At 42.0% G+C, this 22535-nt stretch overlaps 2 protein-coding genes across 3 annotated transcripts in view; both read left to right on the forward strand.

Annotated features, from left to right (window-relative positions):
• The window catches only part of dnajc5ga (DnaJ (Hsp40) homolog, subfamily C, member 5 gamma a), a 28431-nt gene extending 13113 nt beyond the window's left edge, over positions 1-15318 (forward strand). Inside the window, exons 4-6 of one of the 2 annotated variants that reach the window (XM_080453759.1) lie at positions 3031-3190; positions 6057-6265; positions 10846-15318. In XM_080453759.1, coding sequence (XP_080309885.1) covers positions 3031-3190; positions 6057-6262 — 366 coding nt within the window. In that variant the 3' untranslated portion in view covers positions 6263-6265; positions 10846-15318. The remainder of the gene's footprint in view (positions 1-3030; positions 3191-6056; positions 6266-10845) is intronic. The other variant, XM_080453760.1, reaches the window with a different exon arrangement.
• A 6386-nt stretch (positions 15319-21704) lies between these two features.
• LOC308102858 (clathrin light chain A-like) lies at positions 21705-22310 on the forward strand (the record flags this gene model as incomplete). Its single annotated transcript, XM_080452712.1, has 1 exon — positions 21705-22310. The coding sequence occupies one exon, from the start codon at positions 21705-21707 to the stop codon at positions 22308-22310; it is 606 nt and encodes a 201-aa protein (XP_080308838.1).
• Positions 22311-22535: the final 225 nt, after the last annotated feature.

A 22535-nucleotide genomic window follows, 5' to 3' on the forward strand; every position in this document is an offset into this window, starting at 1 on the left:
GTGAAAAGTGTTAAGAGTTTGTGACTAAATAACTACATTGTATCCATTGGTACTGTTTCTTTTTTCAATTTATTTAAAGTTAGGGAGTTTGACGTACAAGGTTTCCACCCGGCAGCGACGATATGCTGAATGCTGAATGACATGCTTTTATCCAGGCATCAGGGGGGAAATGACACAAAGAAAGCGACCTAGGCACATAAATATATTAGCACGGCAGAGAGACCTGTTGGAAATGGCAGATGATTAACGGCTCTGACAAGTTTAACATTGGAGAGGTCGCCTTGAAAACCAGACTTGCTGCATGTTGGAGAGTCACTGGCCAGCTGAACCTGACCACGATTAACCACTTAAAGCCTGAGTTGGCTCTGTACTTGGACTGCTTTTTTCCGTTTACACTAAATCTCTTTGCCAAAAATAGCTGATCCACACATTGTGTTGTGAGCTTGTAGATCGTCTATTTTTGGCTTCTGTACTTCACCCAAGAATATGGATGCTGCGGTTCAAGTGGTTAAATTCCCTGTGGATTTTCTGAGGTTCAATTTAATCTGGGGCAGTACAGACAAAAGGCACAGGAACCCAGTCATTCTGACCTGCAGTTGTGCCTCCCTTTGGTCTCTGTCTGGACCCAGACTGGATTTCTCTTGGTTTTGGTCCTGAGTCTGACTTTGACCCTATGGATCTTTCCTTGGAATGGGCTGAACTGGGGAGAGTGGACCTGTCATGGTGTCCTACAGCATCTACCCATGAAGAGTTGTGGTAGGCAGCTGGCTGTGACTGTGTTGGTTTTGCAGCATGGGAATGCATGTCAGAGGTGCGTGCGTACGTGCGTGCGTGTGTTGTAGCGGCTTTCCCCACCGCCCTGCAGTGTCGTCAGAGATAGACCTGGGGACACAGAGAGAGTGCTGACTGGACACAAACACTTTGATCGTCCACAGGGACCAACTGCATCTTTTTATAGTTGTGTGTGTGTGTGTGTGTGTGTGTGTGTGTGTGTGTGTGTGTGTGTGTGTGTGTGTGTGTGTGTGTGTGTGTGTGTGTGTGTGTGTGTGTGTGTGTGTGTGTGTGTGTGTGTGTGTGTGTGTGTGTGTGTGTGTGTGTGTGTGTGTGTGCGCGCAGCCCTACATGCACGTCTGCACATACATGCGTATTGGGGAGTGTGATGATGTTGATAAATTGCGACTATATAATGTTTTCTAATGCCTTGTGAAACTAACTTTCTAGTTCAGTATGTAGAACACCCTTTGCTTGATTGTTGTTATGTGTATTCAAGTGCTAGGGCTGCACAATCTATCTATAACTGCACAGAATCTCTGCGTGCGTGCGTGTCTGTCCGTGTGTGCCATGCGAGAACCATCCAACTGATTGACTTTAAACTTGGCATGTGTATCGTCAGTTGTCAGTTGGATCAGCGGTTGTCCAGACATATCTATAAATCCACAAATCTCTTTATCGGTCTGTCTGTGTCCCATTTATGCCCATATATGGAGATCCTTGATCAATATAATATCATAGACTGGCCTCCAAGTACTATGATTGTTTCCAATTTTCAGACCACCTCTTAAACAACATATTCAAGGCCTGTGTAGAACAAAAGAAATCAATGTAGACATTTAGCAGACCCTCGTATCCTGAGCAACTTACAAAGTGCAATATCAGAGTAAGTGGCATGAGGATAAGGATAAGGATAATTCCTTTTAACAGGACGTTCATGAAAGTCCTTGCGGGCTTGTTTCCAATGAAGGCCTGTGAGCAATTAGGGGTTAAGAGTCTTGCTCAGGGACAAATTTCATTTCATCGACACATATGCTGGCGTGGCCTGGAATCGTACCTGGGGCAACCAGGGCCTCTGGCTCCCTAGGCGGGCTCACTAACCACTCAGCTATGGCCACCCCCATAAACCATAGTCAACCAACAACAGGATTGGTGGGAAAATAAACAGACTAACCCCTCATGAAAGTCAAGTCTTTATTTTATTTTATATAGCACCAAATCTCAACAGAAGTTATCTAAGGTCACTTTTCATATAGAGCAGGTCTAGCCAGTACTCTTTACTTAAAGAAATAGTCTCTTGGGTTGCTGTAATTTAATGTCGCGCTATTTTCTCTGCTCTGCATGGATAACGGCACTCTGTGTTCTCCTTTGTCCTTCAAGATCAACTATAGCAGCCCTGGCTCTGGCTGCAAATAGTGTGTGTGTGTGTGTGTGTGCGAGAGAGGGGGAGAGAGAGAGAGAGTGTGTGTGTGTGTCTCTCTCACACACTCGCACTCACACTCTCACACTCTCTACTGGTTCTATGAACCAAATGTATTTGACACTACATGCATGATGTCTACATGTGCAATCATTGTGTACAGGGCACCTATTTCATGACGTTATTGCCAATATGCCAAGACAACATGGAAAAAGTATGTCTTATTTTAAAAACTCTTAAGTTGGCAGGCATTAAATCATCTTCAGTGCCCACAATTTGATTGAGAGCTAATTGAATGTAGATCTGCCTGTTTTGTCGCCAGAGAGAATAGAGAAGAAAGGAACACATAACTCAGAACATGTCAACAATATCAGGAAGGCACAGACAAACCTAATATACAATGTCTAATATACAGGTGCACGATAAAAAAGTAATGGATAGGTGGCACTACAGAAGGCAGAAATGCTTCCCGTGACAAACATAAACGGCATGCAAAAATGGCAGCAGGTAAGGTATAGTATATAAAATCATCAGTTTCATGGTTATAGCAATACAACATGGCGACAGGGCCCAGCACTTGTTCAGCAGTGGCGCTATCGATGTTGTATATCATTGCTGTCAGTAAGAAACCTTGTATCCCCGTATTTCAACTATTTATTTGTTTTTTCGTAAATGTATATCCTACCTACTGTATGTCATACTACAGTGTCACACGAAAGTAGACAACTGCCTGGTTTGTCGCCAGATTCTCCATTATATTAGTTTCCGATGCACCTACTACAGGCCTCCATAAAGTTTTTAAAATCTGTCTTTGCGTTGGTGTGGTTGTGTCTTTGCAGAGCCTGTTGCTGTGCTGCACGTTGTTCTCGTGCTGCTGCTGTTGCTGCTGCTGTTGTCTCTGCTGTGGGAAGTGTAAGCCTCCTGAGGACGATGAGAACTACCAGTATGTCGACCCAGAAGACCTGGAGGCCCAGATCAAAGCAGAGCAGCAGGATGGAGGTGAGAGGCGTGTGTGTGTGTGTGTGTGTGTGTGTTCCCCCCAAAAAACCTGAAAGTTAGTTACAGTACTATTGCAATTTCCTAATGGCACTAAGTTGCAATTGTTTTCACTGGATAGGGTGTTTCAGATGACGTCAAAGGTATATTATGATTAATAGTAATGATTGCTATAGTGTTTTTTTTCAATAACAGGGGTCTCCCAGGCTTTCCAGCACTTGAGTAAACAGAAAATAAATTTTCCGGTCAGGATACCAATTCTATCCAATCAGGAGGGAGACTCCCACAAAGATAATTGATCAACCTCAGTTTTATATTCCAGTTAAAATGTTGCTGTTTTTTTGTTTGTTTCATCAGTTCCAATTTAACTTCTTTATCCTGTATCCTGTATGAGTTCTCTCTCCTAATTGGATGAAATTTGTACCCTGATCTGAAATATTGTTCTGTTCACTTAAAAGCTGGAGAGACGAGTAGACCCCTGTTCCTGAAAAAACACTCAAGATTGTTTGCCAATTATTGCTATAGGAATATAGAGTTATTTAACACTTATTTGAATATGTACATCTGATCCTAATGTAGTGTTTATGTATATGGAAAGTTAATATCACACCTATTTATGCAGCTGCAAATGATATATGCGTACTTTTCTACCAACAGATCCTATGGCTCTGACATTAAGTACAGTATGTGAGATGTAACTGATTGATCTTGGTTGTTGATTATAATGTTAGAACCTCAACTGTCCGCCAGCAAAAAACAGTTATAGCCTTATGTGTACATTTTTTAACGTACAAGCTGGCTGAATCGAACACACGTGACACCTGTGTGTCGAGACGTCACTCATCTGTTGCGCAGAAGTAATGGATCTCATTGGAAATGAATGAACGTCCATGGGAGAGCAAGCAACGCAGTAAGTGTGATTATGGTGCAGGGGTGGTAATCGAAGGCCGTCAAGTTCTCCCTTCCATTTTCTCTCCTTCAACCTCTCCTGGCCTCTCGCCTCTCTATCTGGGACTCCACAGATGTCCCTCTTTCCGCCTGAGTGAACACCGTCATTTCCTTCCAGAGAGAAGCGAGAAGATTTTGGGATGGGGTAGGGCACCATACTGGAGAGAGATATGCCTAATTCACAAGCTCCCAACGTGTCACAGATGTGATAGCGTTGTGAGCTTGTAGGTCGGCTATTTTCGGCACGCGGTGCCGTCGTGTGCCGAAGTATGAATTGGGCTATAGAGCGAGAGGGGAGGTGAACTTAGGCCTGTCTGCCGCGAGCAGCAGGCCACAGATGGGAACCGGAGCAATCCAAAATTGTGTCTGTGTTTGTCACACATGAGTAGATATGCCTACTGTGAACATGAGCAAATGAGTGTACATACCAATATGGCCCTCTCCCCGGGGTAGCTTGAGACCCAGTAGTGGAAATGCCTCAGCTTACATTTCCTTTACATCTCTTACATGATGCGCTGTTTCTGCTGTGAAATAGAATTGGCATCTGTTGGCTAAGATGAAAAAGGGAACAAAATGACCTGGCAGATTTTTATTATGATATTATCATGCAGAGAAAAATTTATTTTTGTGTATAGTTGTAAGTAAATCAATCTGCACCAGCGAGCAGGAAGATGGCTAATCAGGATCCGCCCGTAATTAAGTTAATTCTGAAACCGTGTGAAGCAACACTGAACACAGACAAAGGTCTTAGACACAGTTTGACAGGAACTGTTCCTGTCCTGTGAAACCGTGCTAGACATGACAGAAAAACATTTATTCTGTCTGACGACAAGAGACTGGCTTAAATGAGACTGAGACTCGGGCTACGCCTATGAATCCTAGTGATTGAGCGGATACTATAACGCTCTTCTCGTGACTGATCCTGAATCCCAGGACTACGAGATGACCCATCACTGCATAGGTTTGCTCATATCTTGATTCGAAGTAGATCTTGACTTCGAGATAGCAAATAGGGGAGTTTATTACATCTTAACTGACAGGTGCCTTTTGACAAAAGGGGCAGGGCCATCCTGGTCAGGTGACGGCGCAGGGCCATCCTGGTCAGGTGACAGCCAGTCCAGCCAATAGAAATTGTCTGGAAGTGTATAATAAATGCTTCTGTGATCACACCAGGGGGTGCTCTCCCATAAGCGAGACATCATAATAATCAAATAACCGGGGTTACGTTTGTAACCTATAGTTATTGTTAACTACAAAGTTGTCCGTGGACCACTGGTTGAGAAACAGTTCTATTTACAGTATGGATTTGATTGTTGTGACAAACCAAAGTCGTTGGTCATCCATTAACAGAACTTTAACTAACTGCACATAAAAGGCATCAGTGGCTGCTGACTGTGGTTGGTGTTGGCGTTCTGGAATGTTTAATGTGACTGGTAAGACAGGAAACGCCCGTCTTTCAAGACTGTATGTCGACACTATGGCAAAGCAAGTACATACTCGCAAATAAGCTATATCCAAGTTGGTTGCTGTTCTGTTCTTTACCGATGGTTCTCAGGCTTATTAATTTGAAGGACCCCAGTAACTCCAGTCCATGTCACACAAAAAATCGAAAATAGCTATCTACAAGCTCACAACACGCCGCATTGTGACACTTTGTGAGCATGTAGATCTGCAATTTTTGGGTATTTCTGAAAATGTATTATTTTATAAAAATTGCATGTCCAGAACAAATATGACCAAAGTGCAAGTGAGCAAACGAACCACCTATGGGGGCGACTTGGAACCGTTATAATGTTGCGGGTGTTTAAGCTTCCTCTGAGCCAGAGATGAGAATATTTCACCATTGCATTCCTCCTCTGCCTCACCATGTGTTCCAACAGTCAACTGGAGGTTGAGTGGTTTCCACCTTCTAATCCAACAGGGACTACTATAATCATAATCCAGCCGGCATCTACTCCGGGTTCGGAAGGGCCCGACAGCCATCCCGTGGCACAGAGCCAGCCGATACCTCTGCCTATGCCCATGCCGGCCCCTGAGGCCCAACCACAGGTGCAGGCCCAGTCGCCGACCTCAACAAACCCCGCTGAGACAGAGAAACCCGGGGAGACGCTGCCGGAGTCGAAATGACTCGTAAGAGAGCCACATACCTTCATCTTTGTGTCACCTCTCCTTCGGCTCTCTGGTTTTGCTTCGTCTTGAGAGGCTGTCATCCCTGCATCATATTGCATTATTCGTTTTGTCGTCCGCCTGCATGGTTGGCTGGATTTGTGCCTCATGTCTGTTTGTTTCAGTGTGTAACATGTCACACGTGTGCCATGTGCCTGCTTGTTGTATACCGGTTGCTTGTGTCAGCATTAACCCATTTCCTTGTATGCCAATGTTGCATGACGTTGATGTATTTTGCCTGTATCTGAATTGAGCATGGCTGAATGAATTGCTGTAGCTCTGGCCTCTGTGGCAGGCTGTTGGCACATCATAGTAATTACTAATCTTGCACCAACTTCATATCAAGTGATTTGGTTTCAGAGGATTATTACTTTGGTTTAAGAACATTTGCTTACCTTAATTGGTATTAACAGATTCTCTGATGCACACAAGCACAGACGGCATTAATCTCTTGTTAATTTCAGTAACACCGAGAATGGTGATACAGTACATGATGAGAATACTTTGAATAATACTTTGAATAATCCTGGGTTGTCCGAGGCTTTTGCAAGGACTATTTTATTAACTACATTTAAAGAAGTCGTAACGAAGGCAAACATTTTCATAAACATTTTCAAAAATAGCCGATCTAAAAGCTGATAGTTTGAAATTTGAATTGGTCTCAAGTGGTTAATTTAACTCTGAGAATTAACTCTCAGAGTTAAATGAACTCTGAGGATTTTACTGTGTATTGAGACCAGTTGGTTGTTGATCAAGAGGATTACCGTTGTCTAGCCCCAGAGGCCCTTTCTCTGATGTTTACACTGTCAACTCTGACGGTACAGGTAGCTGAAGGCAGTGTCCCACCCTGTTAATTCAACAGTCTGCGCTGCTTGGGTGTTGAGCAGTGTCTATCTATATAATACTGCAGTTTGATTACCAAGTTCAGTGAACTTGGTGGACAATGTGACTGGAACAATAGGCATAATTGACAGTCCACCAATTAACATACTATATTTAAGCAGGCTTACATTGTGTGGGCCAAATAGAATCGATTTTGGTGTCATAGGATAATCATTAAGATCACTGGCCCAATAACCTATAAGGCTACTAGTACACATACAAGTCATACTGTATGTTTTATGTGTGCCAACTGCCAAGTATGAAACGCATTACATTTCTGTATTTGTTTTGTATTATCGTAACTTCCCTGTGCAATCTTTAGGTATTGGATAGCAAGTTATTAGATGTGCAGTTTTAGCACAAATGTGCTAATGTGAGCTTAACAGTGAGCTGTGATTGGTGTTGTAGTGTCTCAGTAGTAGCTGAGAGCTATGTGGTTTTTGTCTACTTTTGTGGGGACATACAAATGGTCTACTTCTGTGGATACATACATACATACCGTACATATACATACCGTACATAGTCTACATACAGTAGTGTGTTGTAAAACTTACATCATTCATTGTCAAAAGAAAGCTCCAACAGCATTTTATAAGCTGTATAACTACCTATTATGTCCTGGTCTGCGGTAGGAGTTCTTAGGAGGGACTGGGAATTAGTCCATAAGAACCTGTCATACAGTACATAGACATTGGTGAGGGTGAGAGTGAGTCACTAAACCTGTACTGTGCTTTCTTGTGATACCACTGCAAGTAACGATTATTTCCATAATCAATTAATTTGTTGATTATTCATTATTTGATACATTTATATGCAATTGATTTTAGACCATAAAATTACATTGGTCTAAATCAAGAGAAACAGCTTTATTGCGTTGATAACGCATCGTGACAGACACCGCCTGCCCACCCGCCACAACGTGAACGTTATATACTGGTAGAAATGGCACCATAATGTGTGATATTTGATAATATTAGAAATATATACATGATTAATCACTAAACTGATCATTTGGTTAATCTTCTGTCTTGATTAATTAAATGGGGGAAAAAATGATTTTTTATTTATTTACCCATTTTATTGAAACCCATGGTACCTCCAACCTGTTTATCAGGAGCAAATACCTTTTGAACCCTTTAGGGGTGGATGACCGCTGGCCCAAGACCATATCTGTAGGCCAGGTTTTCCAAAAACAAGACTGTGAAACCGATTCACAGGGGAGGCTGCCTCAGTTGAAACTAAAAGTGAGAGAACGTAGACATAAAGTTAGTTGTTTATTGTGAGAAGAATATGAAAAGTCCCACAGTACTGTCTTTTATTACCATTTTCAAAGTCAATAATGGCACAGTAAGAGGTAGGGAGTTTATTATGTCAGTCCTGAGGATACACAGTAAAATCCTCAGTGACCACAGCAAAATCCTCATTGTTAGACTCTGTTTTAAATTAATTAACACTCTGTGTGTGTGTGTGTGTGTGTGTGTGTGTGTGTGCGTGTGCGTGTGGTGGCTGTTGCATACTGCTGGGAACTCTGGGGGAGCAGTCGTCCACTGCTGTCCTGTCAACACTAACCATCTGTTGGCTCTTCAGTTTGTCCTCTGGACTTGTCTGTCCCTGGTCTGCTGGCTATCACACGCTCTGTTGTTGTGAAGTGTAATTCACATCGTGCTACCGACTGAAGCCTGCATGTGTTTGTCTCTGTTGGCAGTCGCAGTGTGTTTCTTCTCACCAACACAGTGAAGTGTCTGTCACTTCAACCTTTAATTGCCTTGGCTAACTCAGCTACTCACCATCAGGGGATCGTTCATGTTTTGGCCTACTTGGGGAGAAGGTGATCTTGGGATGTGCTTGAAGCTTGTGATTTGTTAGGTTCCCTTGTCATCAATCTCGTGATGCCTATTCTTTACGTCAGGGGATTGTTTTCAATAGCATCCTGGTTGAATGAAAGTACACGGTAATTTGGGATAAGAGAAAATATGCTCTTCAAAATTGTCCTGATAAAAGTTCATCCATTTCACCTTTTGATTATAACGTTTACTTTTAGTATAGCAGACTGCTGCTACTATACAAGCTGTTACAACAGTGACACATACAGTATGATACAGACAAATCTATGGTTATTTTATTTTTTATTTTTTTATTGAGTATGTACATAGCCAGGGTTCAGTAGACCTTTCATGAGGTAGCATTACATTGTTCTAAGCCATGTGTCCTGTTGCTGTCTTTCCCCACTGCATCCTGATGGATTGTGACATTCATGGTGGGTGGCGTCTCCCCTCTCAGGGAAGTGACAGTGGATGAGCCTCACCTGGCGGGGTGCAGGTAGGTCCTCCTAGGTAGAGGAGACGCTTCTGGTTAGCCAGCTTGCATCCACAGCAGAACATGGAACGCTCATGCTATGCACAGCCTAGAGTGCAGACAGGCCACTGCACAACTTGTCGCTTCTCTGCTCCCCCGATTTAGAGTCTAGACAGTCTATTAGAAACTTATTGTTTTTGCAATGTTGGAATTCAGCTCCGGATACACTTTTTTTTAAATATTTATTGCGTATCTTTTTTTTTTTTTTAATCAAAAGGTGGTATAAGACATCTTCAAGAACTATCCTAAAATTAAAGCAAACATAGAATTGACAAAATACAATAACAAAGTGTTCTTGAACCAAAAACATTTTGTCCGGAGCTGAATTACCTTACCTGTAAACATCTAAAATGATCTTGCTGTCAAGTGTACTAGCCTCGATCTCCAGGCTTTTATTGCTTAGTTTTGCTAAAAAATAAAAGCCTGGCCCAACGATAGCCCGTACTGGGTATGAGGAAGTGTTTCACTTCCCAACCAACCAGAGTGCAGTGGGCGTCGCTCGTAATGTTGTGTTAACGGGGCGGGGGTTGACGGACAGATCGGTGAACCAATGGGATCAGCCGCAGTTTCTCGCCGGCTCTTTACACCCGCCCCTTTATACACGAAATCAGGAGGGTTGCAGCAGGCTACAAGTGTACAGACAAGTCTGCTCTCCTTATTTGCAATGTAGCCTATTGTAGCTACCCCAAAACCCCATGTAGTAGTCGCTGTCACACTTAATGCAATTTCTGGAACTAGGCATTTGTTTGTTTGTTTTTACCCAGCTTTCCAATACATAAGCCACACTGAGGCGTGTCTGCTTATCAGTCATTTTAGAAACTATTACCGTTTTGATGTTTGCAGTTCATGTCTCTACTGAGCCCTCCATTCAGCCTTTGATGTCATTTCAGAATAGTCAACTACCACAGACGAAACGGTTTGTTTCCTTCAGGCACCTCCAGAAAGAAAGACATGAGGTTACTGTGTGTCTTCAGACCTTTAGAGAGCCTGTAGATGCACCTATGTTACAGGACACTGGGAAGATGACCCCTATTCAGCACAACTTGCACCTTGAACATACAGTAGCATGCAGTGAAAATAACATGCACAGAAAACCCTTGATGTTTTCATGACCTGTGTCTAGTAGAAGCCTCCAACACAATAACAGGATGTTGATTCTCAAATGTTCGGATGTATAGAAAGGTTCACTAAGTAAGTCGGTACTCCTAAAACCTTCTTTAGTCATTTAGTTTTAATTGTTCTGTCTTCTCTTTCTTTCTTCTACTCCATGTCTTTCTCTCTCTATCTCCTCTTCTCTCCCCAATCAGGTGCGCGAGGCCCAGTTGTGATCCAGCCGCATTCCACCGCCGATAGCGCCCCAAAGACGAACCAGCCCGCAGCCAACCAGCCCATCCCCATGCCCCAGCCCTGACCCACATGACCTGCCCTGCATCTCCTCCAGACAGCTCTCTGAAGACTGGGCAACTGGATGGATCCTGAGGTCCCTTCATATTAATTTAACCAACTAGCCACACAATGGAAGGCTAGGCTAAGCGTCATTCAACATATGAAGGTCCCTCAACTTTTTTCATCACCAGCCAAATCGAGCCAGGCCGACCGCTGGCTAGCTCTTATTCTTCCATGAACTTCTTTTTCTCCCTCCCAACTTGCCAGCAAGCCCAGCACATGCTCCTTCTGACCTGGATAGCCACCATTTGTGGCTAGGTTAGTCATCTGCACATGCCAGCAGCACTTAGCAACCCGTCATTCATTCTGTGCTGACCTCTATGGCTGTGATTCAGATTGGCCAGAGTGTGACGTGGTGATCTGAGGATGCCAATGGCCTGGCAGATGACCCCAATTCTTCAACTATCCATCCACCATCTTGACGTGCGCTGGAATATATCCGTGTTCGTCAGTCATTCTTTTCCTTCTTCTCTCTAGTCTCTCAATCTCTGTCATTGTTCCCTCCCATCCTCTGTTTAATTCTCTGCTATATATCACATCCTGCCCTTGCCTCACCTCGCCTCCATTCTTCCCCATGTCCCTCCTTCTGCGACTGTACAGCAATGACCAAACCAGCGGTGGTACTGTGGGATTGGCCAGTAGTCGCTACGGCTTCGGGGAATGACGGTGTGTATTTATTGGTACCTGTCTGAGCCAAAAGCCTGGAGACGAGAACTTACAGCATGGAGCAGAGAAGGCCTCCTCACCCCAATGTGCATGCGTTACCTCCCAAAATGCATGACCCTACTGTACAGCACTGGAACACACACACACACACACACACACACACACACACACACACACACACACACACACACACACACACACACACATCTATATAGAGGCACTCGCTACCTCTAAACAAGATGTGCACACATCTACAGTACCACTACACACACACACACACACACACACACACACACACACACACACACACACACACACACACACACACACACACACACACACACACACACACACACACACACACACACACACACACACACACACAGAGACACACAGACACTCGCATACACAAATAACAGTCCCTTGTACCCTGGTGCCATCGTCTGGTACTACGTTGGACAAGCCCCCAGATTAACACCTTGACTTTAACAGACAATAACAAAATAAAAGAAACTGTACCAGAGAAACCTGTGGATGAAAAAAAGAGAAGTAAATTCAACACTTAACTCATTGTTTTTAACAGGTAACAAAGAACGTCTGCCAGGTTTTTTTTTTTTTATATATTGCCCTGTTTTCTCTTTTCCCGTCACAATTCTATTTAGACCAAAGCCAAAAATGCTAGAAGCCCCATGTAGCCAGCCAAGTTCACATTCAAAGACATGAGCACCAATGGAAATGCCATTTAGCTCTGTGTAAGCCACTAGATGAGTGATTTATTATTATTTTCTTTTTCTGTGTTCAATATGCTCTTGGGTCTATGCACTGTGCAAAACTTAAAGACACGGGTCTGTACATTTTTAGTTTTTATGCAAACACTAATGGTGTCTGTTTTCTGGATTTCAAGGGGGCAAGTCTGGATGAGAAACCACATATTGAGGTGATGTAGTCGGCGTAGGCGTCGTTGTGTTGCCCGCTCTTAGAGAAACGTGGTAACACTTGTCATTTATCTTTCAAAGGTGAGAGGAGTGTGAAGTTATATCAAAGATATCCACACAACAAGTGTTACTCCATGAACACATTTTTAGTTTCACCAATGTCACTTCTCGCTTCATTCCATCTTGGCAATATCGCTTTGCATTCTGGCTGCAAACATTGTTTAGTGTCACTGCAAGGTGGCATTTGCCCTGAGAATCTAGTGTATGCTAATGAACCTACTTTGGGGGGTTTGGAGTCTGATCTTCAGTCACCATAGTGTGCATTGCACTACCTTGAAATGCATATACTGCACACAGAGAAATATCAGTGATGGTACTATCCAATAGTACATTTGTACGGTCAGTGTTTTCCTATGTTTGGGTATGCATAGAGTTGTATGGGCTTCACGAGAGAAATGACAGTTTCACGAGTGATATTCATTTGATTTGGAATCTCACCTGATGATGGGAGAGGTGCTTGCTAAAATGCACCATATTCATAATATTTTGTTATGAGTACATGGAAGCCATTCTTGAAAGGTACAGTTTGTCCTTTTTTTTTTTCTTTGCCTCCATACTGCAAGATTTTTCTTAAGTATTCAGTACAGCTGACAGATCGTTCTCATGTGCTAAATCTGAAAACTCACTCCAGAAACATTTTATCATAGTGATGCTACTGTGGTTTCTTTTAGAACTTTTCTGGATCTCCATTCATATCGTAAATCTTCCACATTTGTGGCTTTAATTTTGTCAATGTCACTATGCTGTTCTTTGTAGAGTGGAACCGTTTACATGTCCACTGTGCTTTCTTGTTGGTTGTTAGTGAATTGCAATGGTTTTGTATGTGGTTATTCTTTTCATTTGGCGCTACTTGGCTGACAGTATGGGTGAAATTCTGCTGCAGTTTCAACCTGTGAGAAATGGTAACAATGATGGCCATGTTTCTATCAACTGGGCTTTAGTCCTGAGGACCCAAATCTGGGAACCCATCGTCAAATAAAAAGGAAAAACAGCGCCCTCAGCGTTTTTCACTTTTGCATTTGACTCTGGGGGGAATGATTAAATAGACCGACGATGACTGGAAACCGGCGTTTGGTCTCTGCCCTCAGCCCTCCACTTCCGGTGGTGCGCCTAAGTTTTCATTCCCACTAACAATATTTCTCCACGGAACACTAACACCATTTCTCCCAAAGAACATGGATCGTTTTGGTCATCATAGAAACCCACTTGTTTCTATGATGGAAGAACAAGTTAAAATGTTACTAACTTTCCGTCGTTTTGTCGGCTCCGAGGACGCTATTGTTAAATGAGTTTGGGTTTGTTTCCAGTGGGAAGCGAAGGGCCGAAGGCCAACGCTCACACGTTCTGAACGGGGCTCCCGACAGATTTAGTAGCGCAGCTCTGAATCTGTTCTTGAGAGATTATGAGGACCCAGACTACCCTACTTCTAGTTTTCTCTATTCTACCAGCTAGTTCATTAGTTGTCCCACGTCTAAATTAGTCCTTAAATAGACAGATGTTTGAAACCCTAGGATATTGCCAACATCAGATGCCGTAAACGGTGTCATTGATTAAGCCCTCTTGGCTTTGTCATTTATTCTAAATGCATATGGCACACTCTTTGCTGGATACGTTTTCATGATCTCATACTGTACAGGAATGTTTGGTACATATGGGAAGGGGCCCTAAATCCCTAGGGGGTGCAGAGGGTGCAGCCCCTATTATTATGACCTTTTCATCTAAATTAAAAGGTCAAAATGTAAGACATAAAAAGCCAGTAGTATCAAAATTAAGAGTGAAGGAGCATGCACCCAGGCCCCTTGTGGCAGACTGAAAATTGGCCAATGATTTAGTAAAGTTAAAGTGTTTACATAGAAACAGACCTTTGAGCTTAAAATTCTTACTCGAACTTGACTTAATATTTTCACTTGTTACCTTTTTTTTTATTAAACATTGTTAATAGCCATAAAGAAAAAAAAATCCAGCACATCCCGTAATAATTCCACTAGGTGTTTTTAATTTTTTTCTCTCAAATCAGAATAAACTGATTTCATTTCAGTGTAAATGTGACATGGCCATAGAGAGAATTTGTTCTTGTCAAATTCTTCTCCTGTGTAAATAATTGTCAGTTTTATTGGAGTGTGCAACATCCACTTTGAGAGACCTCATTGTAAATGGAAAGGTGTAACAAATCATAATCTGTTTTTCATAGTGTACATACATTTTTAGCATCTTTATTTTTTAATTTATGTAGGTGTTGACTTAAATCCATTGACAGAAGGCCCACAGGCTGAATTTTGATTCTTCTTTTACAAAGGGCTTCCCCCCTTTTACTGTGAAATCCATCAAATGACACATGGTGCACACCTCGCTGTGTTTGGGCGATTGCATACCTAAGAGTGAAAAGTAGAATATCAGAATTCAAGGTAGCCGTAGAAAATGGCATCAGCTCAGTTAGACTGTCAAGTGGTCCAGACCTTGTACACGTGTTGCCATGGGACCCTTTGATCTGGGGGGAGAAGAGGCCAATGTCCATTGTGTAACTGAAATGATTCCTGATTGCAGGTCAAAAGAAGTTTATTCTTTTTTGTGTGTGTGTCATTCATTGTTGAACATGGATCCTTGTGGACTATCTGTAAATGTGTATTTATATGATGATGAAATCCAATCGAATAAAAGGGGGATTTTATAACTTATTGTCTATTGTTTTGTACTGTAAGTGGGCGTTGGCGTGCCTGAGAAATTGTCGGAACGTCTTGATTATACTTTTAACCTCTTAAAACCGTATACTACCAGGGTCCCCCATGGATCTGTACTTGGTCCCCCTCCATTTTTCCCTCTACACCAAATATCTTCACCGAAATTAGTCGAGCTCAGAATCAAATCAGCTTTATTGTCACATCACAGGTTCATAGGTGAAGTGGTTCACCTATTATTACATGCCCAGAATAAGGAGGGTTAATGTGGTTTAAGTGTTCCCCAAGTCAATGACACGGCAGTCTGAGGAGTCAGTTTGATCAGTGGTAACAGACTGGGTGATACTAACCCTAGGAATGGCATGTGTAACCCTGTTAGAGCGTCTTTGTAACTCACCTCACTACACAACTGTTTAATCTAGGATACATGGCACAATACATGCTCAAGAAGTTGAACTCAAGTGTTAATCTGACTGTCAAGACAGGTTCATTGGTTACGTACCATAGCTAGGCCACACTTCACCTGCCATCCCCATGTGTAGTGTGGTGTGGTGCTAAAGCTGCAGTCGAAATCCGGCTTAAATAAAAAAGAAGATAAGAGATTTACTTTCAGTCAGCTATGATGCACAGATGGACCACAGAGTTAAAAATCCTACTTATTTGAATCTGTATAAACCCAACCATCTAAGCATGACCTGGGTCAAGTTAATTGTAATAATTGGAAGCTGAAAACATGAATGACTGTAACCATGCTGGGTATTTGTGTTTAGCTTACTCTGCCCTAGCAAGAGTCTCCCCGTCCTATAAATGGTCCTGTAATCTCATCAACAGCTTAGTTTCAGCCAGCTCTATTCAGTTGATTAGCAATTACCTCATCTGTTTAACCAAGACATGAGCAGGTTTGAAAACCAACCAAGAAGTTGACAAAGGTCAGAGGGCGGTAGAAGGCCAATGAAAGTGGTTCTGTGAAATGCTGTTGTAGTTTCATACTGTACTGTACATTTGTTGTGTATGGGGAATAGATATGAGGTGGCATACCAGACAAGATTTCAATTTCAAGATTCAAGATTTTTGTTCTGCACACACTAATCTCTCGAGACATATTCTGCTTACAGCAGAAATGTCACTTAATGCGGCCAGCGGGTCAATATGTTGTTTAATAAAAGACATACACAGTATAATATCAAAGGAACATGCATCTTCTCAAAAGCAAAAACCAGAACAAATGCTAAACAAAGATGTATAACATCACCGGCTTCGGATGCTGTCAATGCACTGAATGGGACATTATCATGTTTAATCAGACTATTTATTGATTGGTCTAAGTAGGTGAGATACTGACCTACCCACATTTCTTTTTTTTTAAATATTGTTTTGGGTCTTTTTATGCCTTTATTTAGAGAGGGATAGGGAAAGTAGGCTGACAGGAAATGGGGAGAGAGACGGGGGTGACACGCAGCAAAGGTCGTCGGGAACGGGAGTCGAACCCAGTAAGTATATTATATGTGTATACTATGAAATTAGGTACAAATGTTACACTGAATAATAATAGTCAATTGCCCTTTATTATTACATGTGTGACTATTATGGGCTATTTTAGTGATGGGGTTTACAGTCTACTGCTGGTGAGAGTGCAGATATGCAATGTGGCCTACTGGAGTGAGTGTGGAAATTAAAATTGTCCACACCTGCAGAAGATTATATGCAAGAATTACCTGTATGGACTCATCTCAAACTGTATTGGATGGACCGGATCTGCAACCGACATATGTGTAAGTGGAAAACTTGTTTTAGCAAGTTGTGTGTGATTATGAAGTGCTCAAGTACTGTTGTGTGTGTTATGTGTAAACTGCCATAAAGCTCCATATTCTTTGTGGTGGGAGTGGTGTGCCAATTCTGTCTCACTAGGTGTCTTTGGAGATATGATATTTTTGTGGGAAATTTGATGTTTTAAATGGCTGGCTATGTTAATGGTTTCCATTACAAACAAATAGTAGAAGGCCTGTGGTGAGTCTGTGAGGTATTTTAACATAGCTTTGCATTTGACTATCAGTATGGTTATTTGGTGCTACACAAAAGTCAATTTCTACAGATGTACAGTAATCGTATGTTGCCCATGTAAGCTACAGTATGTGTTTCACCTATGTTTTCTGGAACGACATTTTGTTAAAGCGCTCTTTTAGTCTAGGACCTGGCTAAGATATGTATGCACTTCATTTAGGAGAGAATATCTCAACTGTTCTTGGCTAATATGACCCCAGGGAACTTCTTAGGAACTTTGACTAATTCTCTATTCTATTCTCTATATACGAAATACCAGAAAATGACCACGCCCTTTTTAAAATGACCATAACCGGTGCACTATTTCCAACATGGTAAACCGTTGGAGCTACAGATTTACTGAGATGCTCAAAATGTTCAGAATACGTAAAACATAGTAAAGTGAAACATTTCTAATTTGATATTTAATGACAGAACAGCCAGGGCTTACAGTCTGGATTACAGTCCAGGGGCATAGGGATTTTTTTGTGCTAACCCTAACCCTAAAAGCACTACATTTGTCCCAGATGTAACCCAGGGCATGCTCTAATGATTTAGCAAGGGTGCCCGAGCCAGCGACCTTCAGGGCCATCATAGTGGCCAAATCCAATATGGCCGCCACCTGCCAAAGTCTATGGCTATAACGTTTGAACCACATGAGCTACGAATGCAAACTTGGTGTCTAAATCATGTTTTTTGACAATTAGAAACATGTTTGAATGCTTATCTTTATGATTTAATCTATCTAGGGGACACTAATTTGATTATCACAAATATGGCCACTATGTTATGAAACAACCAATGTATCTTACAATGTAATTTTATTGAAACAATAGAATGATTTAAGAGTAGAACTCATTCCTAATGATACAGCTACAGCTAGTACAGTATGTGCAACAATGCTCAGCATAAAATGTAATACAATATAGTATTACTATATACTGACCTTCTTAATCCGGCCCACCAAGTCCTCAAAGAAAAACAAAATGCCCCCCCCCCCCCCCCCACCCCCCATCCATCAGCATTCCTCCATCCGTATGTACTCAAATGTTTTATGTTTATAATGTAACAGTGAAACAGTCAACCTTGAGTCCATATTTATAACATAATGCAATGTGTTTGATCAGTGACCTATGGAGTGGTGCATATCAGACAAGATAAGATACTGTCTAAATGTATAGGCTCATTTAAAAGTTGATACGGCATTGACGTGGATTGTTTTATGCAAGTAATCTTTTTATTGTAAGGCCAGAGTACACCAGAGTGATACAGTACAGCTGTAAAAAAAAAAACGGAACATTATTATTGTGAGGACAAGTACCTTATTGTAGTAAGGTAGGCTACTGTCTACCAAATTCATGCAGTTTTAACATAATTCAGCACCATGTTTCACGTTTCAATTCAATTGTACAATGTGTGGCACTTCACTCACTTTATCGAAGTCAGTATGAACCCCTGGAAATAAATCTTGCCCACCCCTGGACTAGTATGATATCATATTAGTCAAAGGTGTATAGAATTGTTTACAATATGTTTATATCACATTATGGTCTTGGTGTTACAACAGCAACAACTTTACTGGCACATGCAAGATCCAGTAAGGTTCACAAGTCTTAGTAATGGAGTCCCAGTACCAGCACAACCTATTGAAATCTGGGATATTTTGTTGGACGGAGGTTGTCTGATCCAATAGAAGCTGGTCTGAAGCTGTTTTTACATGCTCTGTGTGTGTGTGTGTGTGTGTGTGTGTGTGTGTGTGTGTGTGTGTGTGTGTGTGTGTGTGTGTGTGTGTGTGTGTGTGTGTGTGTGTGTGTGTGTGTGTGTGTGTGTGTGTGTGTGTGGTGCAGTACTGTATGTATTAGTTATTGCAGAGCTGTTCTGTTGTTGTAGTAACACCAAGACAAATTCCTAGCAACCATTTGTTGTTTAGCAATTACCTTTTCTGATTCTAATTTAAACATATTGTTCAAATTCCATACACCTTTGACTATTATGATAGTGTTCAATGCATGCTGAGCATTGATGTGCATAGTGTACTGGCTGTTGCTGTATACTTTGGGTTCTATAGTCATATTATATTGTTTCAATAAAATTAAATTTTTTTCTCCAGGTTGATCTTAATTTGATCTCATTCTAGGGGTGGGACGATATATCGATATCGTGATATATCGCGATACTTTCTCCCGCGATAAATAATCGATATACTGCCGAAAAAAATCGATATTATAATTAAAAAAATTTGTGATACGCTGTTTTTCCGACTCTGTATTTGTGTAATGATGATTTTGAACTGTTTGGTGCTATTTTAAGTGTTTATGAATTGAATACAAGGACTATCGTGATATATCGTTGGTGAAATTTCATGCAATATATCGTGATATCGCAATATATCGCAATATATCGAATATCGTGATATTATCTTTATCGAGGGCCTAATATCGCAATAGATATCGTATCATGCGATACCCATATCGTCCCATCCCTACTATACACTCAATCTGGATGAAACTTTATGTTACATAACATGTTTGGTATTGTGGCCATATTTGTAATAAGCAAGTCAGAGTGATCTAGATGGATTCAATCATAAATATGAGCATTCCAATGTGTTTCTAATGCTCAAAAAGCATAAAGTAGACACCAAGTTTGCCAAAAATGACAAAGATTAAAGTAATACTAGGTAACGTTTTCAACAAAACTAAAGTTAAATTGTATATCTTTTGCGAGTGGCAAAAGTTTCACAACACCCACTCCGTGAATTTCACCCCCGGAAGCCTTTTATTTATATATTTTCTATTGAACGTGTACGGGGGGGACTTTCCCGGGAAAATGACGTTCCTGGCCAACGTCATGACGTCGTGGCCGACGTCCTCAGGAACTACCGCAACGGTTTCCTGTTTGGCCAGGAACTACCGCGCTATTAACAAAAAGGAACCTCACGCTGATTTTAAGATAATGTAGGATTGGAAGATCGAAAAAGAACAGAAAAAGAAAGCACAGCTCATGGTAACTAATGCTCCACTGGCTAAGAGAAACGATCCGTAGATAGTATAAAACAATTAAAAGATCGCTTTTTGAAACGCTTCCGGTGAAAACGAATGGAATTCTGGGTAATCGAGGACTAGGGAAATTGTATGCAGTGACGGTAGTGACCAGCAGAGGTTGCTAAAAATCGTTATTTGTGATTCTGCATTGTACAACTTTAAGGTAAGTAAAACAAATTTCTTTGAAATATGTAAAATAGAGGTCCAGCCACACCCAGTTATAAAGATAAGCACTCCAACATGTTTCTAATTGTCAAAAAACATGATTTATACACCAAGTTTGAATTTATAGCTCATCTGGTTCAAAAGTTATAGACAAAACCGTTTTTAGCTGTTCTGTCATAACATTTCAAATTAGAAATATTGCACTTTTCTATGTTTCCCTAAACATAAGTATTCTGGACATTTTGAGCACCTCAGTAAATCTGTAGCTCCAACGGTTTAGCAAATAGAGCCATGTTGGAAGTAGTGCACCAGTTATGGGCATTTTAAAAAGGGCGTGGTCATTTTCGGGTATTTCGTCCCGGATAGAGAATTAGTCAAAGTTCCTAAGTTGTTCCCTGGGGTCATATTAGCCAAGAACAGTTGAGATATTCTCTCCTAAATCAAGTGCATACATATCTTAGCCAGGTCCTCTACTATTTGACACTTTGAGTTTTAGAGGCAGGTATGGTGAGATGAATGTGGCATTTCGTACATCATTTATTAAGTGTATAACACATACAGTACATATTAGGTCTTTGTAGAGAGGATCTCACAATCTCCTAGAAGCAGGGGTACCGCCCAGGTCTAGGGGCCCAAGAGCTCAGGGGGCCCCTGGTCAAAGCCTTTGCGTGAATTGACGCCGTTATTAATTAAGGTTGCATTTTTTTGTCAAAGGCTCAGCCATTAACGGAGCCCCAAACGTCCTACTGAAAACCTGTATGGTAACCTCCGTGAGCTTGTGATATCACAGAGCGATGTCAGTGTGTGACATCATCAGTGACACATCCGGACAGGTTTATATAACTGTCCGTGCGCCAGAATAGTCTCCATATATGGGCATGTTATGTCCAGCGTCCAATGTCCACCCACAAGGCAATTCTAATTGAATGGAATTGAATTGCCCAATAGTCCATATATACATATTCACAGATATTTACGTCTGTGCTTACATCACACCAGGCCTATGCCTACAGTATATAACTATGTCCAGCAGATCCCCTGGCTATCTAGCTACTCGGTTGCTGTTTCCATTTCATTAAAGGAACTCGTCTGCCATACTATTATTTTTCCCTCTAGTGCGTAGAACAATATAGAAATGGATGATTTTGACAGCGTTCCCGCAGTCGCATTAGGTCACGAGTTTGGGTTGGAGGAGGATCCCGCCACTCGTTTCCTAGACCAGAAGGAGAATGATTTCACGTGGATCGAGAACGAGGACTTCTGCGTCCTGGACGGCGGACAGGTGGTGCCTTCATCTCTGGGAGACACAATTGATGCACCTGTAAATGGACAACATCATGAGCCTAGCAGCGGTCCATCAGACGCCGATGCAGCTATCTCCAACGCCGACAGCCTGCAGGATGAGCCAGAGACCCTACGCAAGTGGAGGGAGCAGCAGAGAGCGAGGCTGGAGGCCCTAGACGCCCAATCCCGTCAGGAGGAGGCAGAGTGGAAGGAGAAAGCCCTGGTTGAGCTTGAAGAGTGGCACACCAGGTATAACGAGGAGGTCGAGATGGCCAAAGTCACCAGGGCGGCCGAGAAGGCCATGCTCTCGGACCTGGACGAGAACAAGCCGGGGACAGAGTGGGAGGAAGTGGCGCGGCTCTGCGACTTCAACCCAGAGTCCAACAAGCAGGCCAAAGACGTGTCACGTATGCGCTCGGTCCTCATCTCATTGAAGCAGTCTCCGCTGCTCCGCTAGGCAGTGCTGTCATTCCTTATCCTATATTACAGTGCTTCTCAAACCTTTTCATTTCAAGTCGACGAGACATCTGTCTATATCCCATAACCATACCTCCCTGTTTTGTGTCCTAGTGCAAACTTTCCATGCCAGGGACCCTCAAATAGCCATAGCCTCTGGCTGCCCTATTGTGAAATGGCTCAAAAAATAAAATAAAATAAAATAGCAGATCTTCAAGTTTGTAGA

The sequence above is a fragment of the Gymnoscopelus braueri genome (genome assembly GCF_963280865.1).
Source record: "Gymnoscopelus braueri genome assembly, chromosome: 16".
Lineage (NCBI taxonomy): Eukaryota > Metazoa > Chordata > Actinopteri > Myctophiformes > Myctophidae > Gymnoscopelus > Gymnoscopelus braueri.